Below are 12,082 nucleotides of genomic sequence, written 5' to 3' on the forward strand. Positions count from 1 at the left end.
CCAAGAGAAGGGATTAACCTCCCTGCTGCCACAGTGTAGCCGTCTCCCCACCCACAGCAGCTATTCATAAAAATAATCTGCATCACCATGTCTTGTTTGAGTCTCATACCTGTGGGGAGATGTGATATGCAGACTACTCATCTGTGATGGTAAACTGGAATCTGCATTGTTGTTTGTATATAGCCGCGTGGGGTTATTGTACTGCACATTCGATATCTGTTTGTTGTCTGTTGGACTTCCTCCGGGTGGAAATGTTGCTGGTCTCCTATTTGGAACAGGTCCATTATCCTAAACAGGGAAAGAAGCAGAGGTTTTGTAACACTAGTTGTCATTGCCAATATTAAGCAACCTCTTCCGCTAAATGCCACGCCTGTCTGCAACAGTAGTTTGTACATAGAGCCTCTCAACTGCTAACAATACTGCTTTAGTATTATGTAGCCTGCTATTGGTAGATAAAGAATATACAGAGAGAAAAGAGGAGGAAATAAATGTTTGTTGCATTTAGTAGCTCTTGTGGAATGACTGCTGCGGTTTTGTTGAGGTATTGCATTTAGTTAGGCTTTGGCCGCAATACTCAAGTTTTAACAGCAAGTTTGTATCTGAAGAAGTGTCTTGGTCCTTGATTAATGTGAGCAGACCCATGTGGGATTAGCTGAGCTTCATAAACACTGGGAAGCCAACACAAGCCATTGTTGATGTGGGACATTAAGTATGTATATGAGAGACAATTTTATCTTGCTATATTTTGAGGAAACATTGTGTTCTTGAACAGTGCTAGCTAGTGCCTGTCAGATTTTATGGGTGGAGTGTAGAGAAATTCTTCAATTCATCACTCCCATTGTAACATACCTCCCCCTTGAATGTCCCAATTCCCTCTCTTCCTTCTACTCAACTCAGTTTCAGAGGCCAGCTCTCCACACCCATCCCTCTGCACCAACTTCTAAGGCCTGTTAATGCATCGAAGAAAAAAATACTACAAGCAAAAGATAAACAGCAAAAGGGATAACAGTGTGGGCATTGCTTATGGGTGTTTATGGTTGCAATCAGAACTTAGAACACAAGCTTTAAAAATACTTTGTTAACTATAGCTTATTAAACAGAGTGGCTGTGTTTTCAGCCATTCTTGAAAGTACACAATCAGGACCAGTGCGAGGAGGTTGGATACTGAGGCACTTTTTCAAGGCCCGCACCCCAACAGGGAACCCGCTGCAGACTCCCAGAGCCTCCTGACTCTCTTTCTCTTCCTTGCTGTTGCTACTTGTTGACCTGGCCTCTTCCAGTGTAAGTGGTGAAAAGCAGGAGGAGGAGCCAGCATTAGGCTTCCCCTTTTCACGAGAGCAGTGCTGCTGACTGGGGTCAGAGGGAGAGGGAATGTAGGGCAATGGTGGTGACAGAGGCAAAGAGGTGGCTTTACTCATGTTAGGGGTGGTGGTGGTCACTGATAGCATCATGCCCAAAGGAGCCCAACACTGCACAATAATAGAACAGACATGGTTACAGAAAACTGCTGAATTACTATTATTTTTACAGCTGATGTACATACAGCATTTCCCCACATTAAAACTAATCTGACAAACCTCCATACCTTCTGGTGGAATAAAGAAACCCCACAATTGATCCTCATCCATTTTTACATTTTCATTTGCCTCCCAACCACACAGCTTTTTCTTTCAGTGAGATATTACTTTTATAAAAACCTTGCAATGACATTAAACTAAAATAAATTGTGTTGTAAATAATCCAGAGAGTCACATTCTCTGTGGTTAACTTTAATTCTAGGCATTTTGTAAACCACCTAGTATTAAACAAAATGAGTTCTGAATCCACACTGAACAACTACAAAACTATAATTATTGCCTCTATTTTTTTCCAGATGGCATAAAACTTCACTGATATGCATAAGGATGCTAAGATCAGTGCTTGTTTCCTGGGGGGACGCAGGGGGTACACATACCCCTAAACATTTGTGAATCCTTTGTACTTTTGTCCATTTGCTGTATTTATTTTCCCTGATTTGAACTATAAAATGGTGATTTTCTTGAGTCAAAATGAACATACCCCTAAACATTTTTTTTAGAAAAAAAGCACTGGCTAAGATTATTTTGGAGTTTTGCTCAAATATGCTACACTGTGCAAATTAAAAAAAAAATTATCTGTAAAGAAATACCAGGTCTTTTTATACACCTTTACAAGGGATGACTTCACCAGTTGTAGGCTTTTTTTGTGGCCAGACAACAGCAAATCAGGATCATTTGAACATGAAAAACAACCTTTTAAACTTTGTGTCACTTCCAATCCCAGAGTCCTACTATAAATAGCAATGGAGCATTTCATCTCAGCAGGTATGGTTAGCAATTTCACATAATTCCCTATTTCAGGACTGGGGCGCCTGTGGTCTTACAGATGTTGTGGGACTCGAAATTCTATCAGCTCCACCCAGTGGTCATGGATGATGGGAGTGATCATTCAACATCTGGAAGGCCACTAGTTCCCCTGCCCTATTTGATGCCTCAAAATATCTATTCTCTCTTGTAAAAGTAGCACAGTGTGGTATCACACAATTCCTCTGTTTCTTGAAGCGTACCCTACTCTTTGCGAAACTATGAAAAAGGAAGCATACCGTAAAAGAGATTGGACCTTTCTTGTCCATTGGTTTGGGGCTCAGCTGAAAGAGCTTTGTCTGCCACAGAGACCTTCAGGACCAACAGCAGCAAGCAAAGGGAAGTATTATCATTGCCACCTCTTTAAATAAGTTATTTAAAGACAATGTGCAGTTTGTGAAGTCACAAACCACTGGATACATAAGTTTGTATGGTTTAATGATTTGTTATTATGTTTATTGATCTTATGTGAGCCTCTCTGGGAGCCTTGTTGGCTGAAGAGCAGGATTTATTATTTTCAGATTAATAAATTAATTTTGTTCCCACTACCAAATAGCCATCATAAGCAATCACATAAAAGATCTTAGTTTTACTACTACTGTTTGCTCAACGGTACTAACTTTGTAGAAAGGTGGTGGGAAGAGCAACTATGAGAACTGGTTTATGAGAAGTGATATGATTTCATATTTATCTGCCAGACTTGGAGCTATTGGTTTCAATATCAACTTTTGTCCCTTCCATTGGAAGTGTCCAGTTTCTTCATATTTTCTCCCCCATGTGTTCCAGCTTCCAAACCCACTGAGATTTTCCCACTCCCTGTGGCTCTCTTTCGACTTAACTTTGTCTGCATATATTTCCTGTTCTTTGCCCCTGTAATATAGCAGAGGAACAGGGAAGGCAAATGGAAAGAGGCAGAAAATATGGCTTTTGGTCATGCCTAAATACAAAGCTTTGTACAAGAAAGACCAACTCAGAAATCTATGTTTTTAAAATGTTTGGGATATCACGTTTGGTACATGGCAATTTGCCTAGGAGTCTAGACTGGTTAGCCCTTACCCCTCATTATATTGGTTACCAAAGTAGACTTCATGAGTCTCTTTTATGATTCATTTTGTCTTCACTGACCATTATAAACTAGATTTATTCCCCCAGAAGAAAACCTTTCTTATGTTTTATCGTATTTCCTGCTGAGTCATGTCAACTAGTACGCAGCACTTTTATAACTGTAATAGCTTTGCCAGATACTTGGCTTCTCAAGTGAAAGTTAACATTTCTTGACTACACAGCCAAAATTCAGCATCTTTGTTTCAAGTTTTTCTTTGCCATCATCATAAGCAAAAACCCTTTTGGTGAGAGTCCCTGATAATCCAAGGTTTGGGATTAATTTAACTTTAAAATAAATTTATTTAATTGTATTAGTATTAGTAAGTTGTTTTTAATTGTTTTTAATGCTGTCACCCACCCTGGGACCTTAACGGTGAAGGATGGGCAATAAATAAATAGCAGGCACCTGATAATAAGAAAACAATGGCTTTCGAAATATCCAGGGAACCATGTTTCAGAAATGGGATGCCCTGCAGGTTTTCTTATCCATGCCTTTTGCCTATTCTCCTTCCTGACTTCCTTCTTGGGTTGTGGTCCCTTTGCCCCCTTCCTATGAAGTAGCTGCAACATATTGAGATGTATTCTTCTCTTGCTTTCAAAGTTTAAAATTACAGACATTTCCTCAGTCTGGAGACTAACTGATCTGACCTGTATAAAATTTCTGGTGCATTTTCCTTTTCCCTTTCCTTTAAAATAGAAAAAAGAAAACTTTTTTAAAAAAGGAGTTTGTGCCCTGATTTATTTTGTTTTTATGCTTTTGAGAAGAAACTTAGCAATGCCATTCTTCAAATTAAAATTAATCTTTTTGCACACAGAAAGGTCAACCCACCACACCCAGCTAGAGAAATGTGTGTGTTTGTCACACACAGGAGTGCTGAGGAGCTCAGGTAATACACTTTCCAGGAACAATAATACAGTGGTACCTTGGGTTAAGTACTTAATTCGTTCCGGAGGTCAATTCTTAACCTGAAGCACCACTTTAGCTAATGGGGCCTCCCGCTGCTGCTGCGCCGCTGCCACGCGACTTCTGTTCTCATCCTGAAGCAAAGTTCTTAACCCAAGGTACTATTTCTGGGTTAGAGGAGTCTGTAACCTGAAGCGTATGGAACCTGAAGCGTATGGAACCCAAGGTACCACTGTACTTGAGCAGTACCTTACATATGTATTACTGCTGTGGTAAAAGCAAGCTATAGTCAGGAGATCTACTAAGGCCTTGTTCACATTTAACCTCAAAAGGGATGGACATCTTATAACACACACATATTTAATGAAGCTACTGAATGCTTCATTCACACATGGGAACTGTTCCTCTTAAAAGTATTAATATGTCACGGTATTGGCTGTTTGCTTTCAGGATCCAAGTTGCCATGCCTCTGACCTGGTGGAGCTGTTGCTGAATGCCAAGCCTGTCTGCAATAAATCAAAATTCATTCAAAAAATTTTAATGATAAAGAGGTGGACTTGGTGTTCCACACAGAGACCTGGGCTGGTGGTGAAGTTAATCTGACCTCCACTGTTGCCCTTGGGGTACTCATTAGAGCATCAGCATTGCCCAGAGGGCTGGGGCAGGGGAAGCGTTGCGGTTGTCCATAAGCATTTGATCACCCTTTCTAGGAGGCACATTTGCCTTGGATATGGGTCAGAGGTTCTGTGCCTCTGGTTAATACCATCTCTGAATGACACCAAAGGACCTGTGACCTGCCAGAAGTTCTTCTCTGCAGTTGGGTCCCACCCAGTTGGGGAAAGGCTGGCACTCAATTTCTCCACCTGTCAGTGCCATCTGAAAATCTTCCTCTTCAGTCGGACATATGAAGTAGAAAGTCTGCACTGGGACAAATGTGTGAGATACTGGCAGTTTTATCTCTCTATGACTGAATGAAAATCAAATTGTAGTTATCTGTACTAAAAGGTAAACTTACTACTGAATCAGTTGTGGTTTAGAATGCAATGTTCCTGAAGTAGTGAAGTTTCCCGTATGAATGCAACAAGCAATTGTTATTTCATAGTGTTTCAAATGAATTAAATGAACACTACTAGTTCTCATGTTTCATCACTATACAGCTCTAGGCTAACCCTTTACATATCATTTTTGTCTCCCCATTGTTTGAGAAACAGTCACATACTTCTTTACCTCCGGAGGTATAAACTACTCTGTGTAGGAAGACAAACAAATACACTGAGAATGTTTATAGGAAAATAGATTCCTCCACATCAGCTTATGGGTAGATTGTGCCAGTTTCCCAAACTAACTGTTCCAGAGCAACCAAAACATTTTTTAAAAAGAAATCAATTTTACCACTGCTGTTTACAGCTCAAGTCCCACATATTGTATAGTCATTGTTTTCTCTTTAAGCAACATTTAAACTTGTTCACAGTTTTCTTTTTTAAGATACATGCTGTGATTTATTACTCACTCACCATATATGTTTGCATTTGGGTGATAAAACCTGTGTATCCTGGAGGTGTTTTGTTTTTTAAAAAAGTTTTGTTAAAAGTTATAGAAAGCAGGGACTACCAAAAATGTGCATCTACTGTTTTTGGCTGTGCACGAAGTATATGCATTTTATAGTAATAGCAACACTAGCAGCAGGCAGATACCGTATTTGTATCACAAGCTGACTTAAGTGCTGTCTCTGGAGAGGTACTGTATTGCCTGGTGCATTCAAAGCTACTGGATTTCCTTCCAATAAATCCATTCATTAAGGTCTATGTTCTGCACATTTTACACATGTTCAGCAGCATCTTACTTGAAACTGTGGTAGGCTTCCAAAGGGGGGGGGGAGGCTCATGATTACTTGGCCTCACTTCTGTTTGAATTGAAAAAGGCTTTGGGTGTATACATGCAATTTCCTTTCCTATTAGAGTTAGTGAGGTCATCCGACATCATATTACAAAAACCTTCAGGAAAGAAAGAAAACAATGAATCAATTGTTTTCACTCAATCAACTTTAATGCAGGGGATGTTTCAAAAGGTTCAAAAATATGGGTGAATGCAAGAAGCCTCTTCTTTGTGGCTTTGGGCAGCAATTCTATGCTCACTTACATTTAGTTGGACTTAGGCCATTTCCAGACAGTCACTATTTGTGGGTACGATTCAATTGCATACCAGCAAATTTAGGATGCACCACTAAAGTGAATTTGGTGCTTTTGCACAACGAACGAATTAAAAACAAACAAACCGAAAAGGGACAGGAAGCTGTACTGGAATGTATGGGATAGCAACAATGTCAAGCAATGTCCAGTAACCTCCCTGCAAACAAATCAGAATGAATGCTCAACAAACAGCAATGCTGTATAAACTATACACAAAGTTTTGTGTAAACGAGTCAGAATGAATGTTCAATTATCTGAAAAGGCTACTCATTCTGTGTTGACATGCATAGGATTGAGCTACACCAGTAAAACCTTTAATTCTGCAGAAGTAATTTGTGAGTGAAAGAGAATATACTAAATATATATGTGTATTTATATTGCATATAAACAAATAAATAGATCAAGACTACTTCTTAGTAGTCTTTCAGCAGCAGTTTCTGCAGGTGTATATAACGTCAACCGAAATGCCATTCGTTGTGTTGATTACTCGTTAAAAGGTCAGCTGAATCAAACCAGTTTAGCTAGTAAATGTAAGAGCAAACAAAGGCTTTGGAAGCTTCTTTCAGTAATCTAGCACATATGAGATGAGTTAACCACATATAAAAGGCAAATCAGATTATACAGGAGGTGGCTCGGAATTCTGCTCTGTTCAGTGTTTATAGTCATGGAATCTCCCTCCTCTCTCAACTCCCCACCCCAACAAGAAGAAACACACCCTCTGAAAAGCACACACAGATCCAGGCCAGATGGCAATTCTGGAGAGTCAGTCTCTCATTCTGTGTGGTATCTCGTGCGCAGACATTCACAAAAAGAACAACTATAAGGGCAGCTGTGTCTCCCAGAATTTTTAGAATCTAAAGCTTGAATACCCCTTCATGGATCACTGCCTTGCCGTGGCGAAGGGGCTTGAAGAACTCAGAGAAGCTATGAACTACGCCGAGCAGGGCACACAAGATGAATAGGTCATAGTGGAGAGTTTTGACCAAATGTGATCCACCTGGAGGAGGAACCGGCAAGCCACTCCAGTATCCTTGCCAAGAAAACTCCATGGACAAAGACAACAGGCATATAAAAGTTATGACGCTGGAAGATGAGCCCCTCAGGTTGGAAGGCGTCCAACATGCTACTGGGGAAGAACGGAGGGCAAGTACAAGTAGATCCAGAGCTGATGAAGCGGCTGGGCCAAAGCCGAAAGGACGCTCAGTTGCGGATATGCCTGGAAGCGAAAGGAAAGTCCAATGCTGTAAAGAAAAATATTGCATAGGAACCTGGAATGTAAGAACCATGAACCTGGGTAAGTTGGAGGTGGTAAAAAATGAGATGGCAAGAATAAATATTGACATCCTGGGCATCAGTGAACTAAAATAGACAGGAATGGGCGAATTCAGTTCTGATGACCATCACATCTACTACTGTGGGCAAGAAACCTGTAAAAGAAATGGAGTGGCCCTCATAGTCAACAAAAGAGTGGCGAAAGCTGTACTGGGATGCAATCTCAAAAACGATAGAATGATCTCGATATGAATCCAAGGCAGACCTTTTAACATCACAGTAATCCAAGTTTATGCACCAACTACTGGTGCTGAAGAAACTGAAATTGACCAATTCTATGAAGACTTACCTTATAGAAGTGACACCAAAGAAGGATGTTCTTCTCATTATAGGGGATTGGAATGCTAAAGTAGGGAGGCAAGAGATAAAAGGAACAACTGGCAAGTTTGGCCTTGGAGATCAAAATGAAGCAGGGCAAAGGCTAATAGAGTTCTGTCAAGAGAACAAGCTGGTCATCACAAACACACTTTTCCAACAACACAAGAGACAACTCTACACATGGACATCACCAGATGGGCATCATCGAAATCAGATTGATTATATTCTCTGCAGCCAAAGATGGAGAAGCTCTATACAGTCAGCAAAAACAAGACCTGGAGCTGACTGTGGCTCAGATCATCAGCTTCTTATAGCAAAATTCAAGCTTAAACTGAAGAAAGTAGGAAAAACCACTGGGCCAGTAAGATACAATCTAAGTCAAATCCCTTATGAATACACAGTGGAAGTGAGGAACAGGTTTAAGGATTTAGATTTGGTGGACAGAGTGCCTGAAGAACTATGGATGGAGGCTCGTAACATTGTACAGGAGGCAGCAACGAAAATCATCCCAATGAAAAGGAAATGCAAGAAAGCAAAGTGGCTGTCCAATGAGGCCTTACAAATAGCGGGGGAGAGAAGGCAAGCAAAATGCGAGGGAGATAGTGAAAGATACAGGAAACTGAATGCAGATTTCCAAAGAATAGCAAGGAGAGACAAGAAGGCCTTCTTAAACGAGCAATGCAAACAAATAGAGGAAAACAACAGAATGGGAAGAACCAGAGATCTGTTCAAGAAAATTGGAGATATGAAAGGAACATTTCGTACAAAGATTACCATAATAAAGGACAAAAGTGGTAAGGACCTAACAGAAGCAGAAGACATCAAGAAGAGGTGGCAAGAATACACAGAGGAATTATACCAGAAAGATATGGATGTCTCGTACACCCCAGGTAGTGTGGTTGCTGACCTTGAGCCAGACATCCTGGAAAGTGAAGTCAAATGGGCCTTAGAAAACACTGCAAATAACAAGGCCAGTGGAAGTGATGGTATTCCAGCTGAACTATTTAAAATTTCAAAAGATGATGCTGTTAAGGTGCTACACTCAATATGCCAGCAAATTTGGAAAACTCAGCAGTGGCCAGAAGATTGGAGAAGATCAGTCTACATCCCAATCCCAAAGAAGGGCAGTGCCAAAGAATGTTCCAACTACCGCACAATTGCACTCATTTCACACGCTAGCAAGGTTATGCTTAAAATTCTACAAGGAAGGCTCAAGCAGTATGTGGATCGAGAACTCCCAGAAGTGCAAGCTGGATTTAGAAGAGGCAGAGGAACCAGAGACCAAATTGCAAACATGCGCTGGATTATGGAGAAAGCTAGAGAGTTCCAGAAAGACATCTACTTCTGCTTCATTGACTATGCAAAAGCCTTTGACTGTGTCGACCACAGCAAACTATGGCAAGTTCTTAAAGAAATGGGAGTGCCTGATCACCTCATCTGTCTCCTGAGAAATCTCTATGTGGGACAAGAAGCTACAGTTAGAACTGGATATGGAACAACTGATTGGTTCAAAATTGGGAAAGGAGTACGACAAGGCTGTATTTTATCTCCCTGCTTATTTAATTTATATGCAGAATACATCATGCGAAAGGCTGGGCTGGATGAATCCCAAGCTGGAATTAAGATTGCCGGAAGAAATATCAACAACCTCAGATATGCAGATGACACAACCTTGATGGCAGAAAGTGAGGAGGAATTAAAGAACCTTTTAATGAGGGTGAAAGAGGAGAGCGCAAAATATGGTCTGAAGCTCAACATCAAAAAAACGAAGATCATGGCCACTGGTCCCATCACCTCCTGGCAAATAGAAGGGGAAGAAATGGAGGCAGTGAGAGATTTTACTTTCTTGGGCTCCATGATCACTGCAGATGGTGACAGCAGCCACGAAATTAAAAGACGCCTGCTTCTTGGGAGAAGGGCAATGACAGGCCTAGACAGCACCTTGAGAAGTAGAGACGTCACCTTGACAACAAAGGTCCGTATAGTTAAAGCCATGGTTTTCCCAGTAGTGATGTATGGAAGTGAGAGCTGGACCATAAAGAAGGCTGATCGCCGAAGAATTGATGCTTTTGAATTATGGTGCTGGAGAAGACTCTTGAGAGTCCCATGGACTGCAAGAAGATCAAACGCATCCATTCTTAAGGAAATCAGCCCTGGAAGGACAGATCGTGAAGCTGAGACTCCAGTACTTTGGCCAACTCATGAGAAGAGAAGACTCCCTGGAGAAGACACTGATGCTGGGAAAGATGGAGGGCACAAGGAGAAGGGGGCGACAGAGGACAAGATGGTTGGATAGTGTTTTCGAGGTTACCAGCATGAGTTTGACCAAACTGCGGGAGATAGTGGAGGACAGAGGTGCCTGGCATGCTCTGGTCCATGGGGTCACGAAGAGTCGGACACGACTAAACGACTAAACAACAACAACAAAGCTTGAATAATGTGTATTCAAAATGTGTTTTTGCAGATGATCAATGGAAAAATCAAATAACCAGAAAGGAACTTTGGCTCTAGTAGCAACATTTAGTCTCAATAATTTTATTTGTTAACATAAAGCTTTCTCAAATGGTGGCTCAACAAAAAAAATAATACCTCATTTCTGAAGCAAATGGAAAGTCTCAAATGAAGAGACAAATAGCGTTGCTGTACAAGTGCTCAGAATGGTCTTATTTTACTTTTCAGAGTGATGATATATTTTTATGTTCTGAATTTTAAAATTAGCCGCAGACATAGTTTAACTTTACTATTACTATTGTACTATTTTGTAAGTATTCAGCTTGAGCACTCTGCTTAGGTGCCTAGTGCTGCTCCCTCATAGCATCTTCATATTCATCCATTTCAGCAGAAGGGATAGGCCAAGTAATAGAGAAATATACCAAAATAATTAAGTGGGGCAGGAGAGGGTTAAAATGTCCAATGAGAGAATATAATCTGGCTCTTATTACATTCTGAAACACATATCCAAGAGGAATGTGAGTTCGGCTTTTTATTAGAATATTTAAGGTTTTACAATGACCTCTGACCTAGTTGAATGAATGAAGCAAATATATATTTAATAATCCCTATGATTCCTAATTAACATATGAAATCCAATCTTTAAGCAAAGCATTTGCATCAAGCGGAACAGTTTTAATATTAATATCTGGGTCCCATAATTGAGGGGGGGGGTGTCATCAGCAAGGAATTTGGAAAAGGAGTAGAAAAGTATTCTCTCATACACATTTTGAGAATGGAGTATTTGTCATGTTTTATAGACTTATTTATGTGGAATCAACACAAATATAAAACATATTAAGGTTTAAAAATATCTGACATCGAGAGCCTGAGACCGAAAGACTGTCTGCCTAGGGGGAATCCTGCTGGATTCAAAATTTCAAAAGATCTTAAGTCAGGGATTTGCATTTGAAATCCTTTTCTTGGCAATCAGAGCTACTCTGTCTTCCTAGTTAAATTACTAACAATGAGATGTGGAGGGTGCCAGCATTGTATCTCACCATGTTCATGAACTATTTTGGTGCTATTTGGCATGTGTTCTCCTTGCTTGGAAGGCTTTTTAATCAGATAACTTTTTCTAAAATATTTGGAATAAGTAGCACTTTGCTTTTTTGCCCTCCTAAATCTCTATCAATACACATATAGCTAGCAGATGGGATAGTCTTTTGAAGGCCTTGTCTGTTACTTCTTTCATAGAGCTTACACTTCCCTGCTACCCGCCCCCCACCCGCCCCCTTGTTTGGCAGGCCAAGCCATCCTCAGTGGAACTATGGGTCACTGGATTGGAAGAACTTAACCTGGGGCCCACCTGGTTCCTGCCTGTCAGGGCAGAAGATGTGGGTTGGGGGTGGTTGTTTTCCACC

At 40.6% G+C, this 12,082-nt stretch overlaps 1 protein-coding gene across 2 annotated transcripts in view; it reads right to left on the minus strand.

Moving 5' to 3' along the window:
- The window catches only part of PDLIM4 (PDZ and LIM domain 4), a 62,584-nt gene that overhangs the window by 8,187 nt on the left and 42,315 nt on the right, over positions 1-12,082 (minus strand). For both annotated transcript variants that reach the window (XM_053376764.1, XM_053376765.1), the window contains exon 4: positions 110-288. In XM_053376764.1, coding sequence (XP_053232739.1) covers positions 110-288 — 179 coding nt within the window. The remainder of the gene's footprint in view (positions 1-109; positions 289-12,082) is intronic.

The sequence above is a fragment of the Podarcis raffonei genome, chromosome 2, assembly GCF_027172205.1.
Source record: "Podarcis raffonei isolate rPodRaf1 chromosome 2, rPodRaf1.pri, whole genome shotgun sequence".
In the NCBI taxonomy this organism is placed as follows: Eukaryota; Metazoa; Chordata; class Lepidosauria; order Squamata; family Lacertidae; genus Podarcis; species Podarcis raffonei.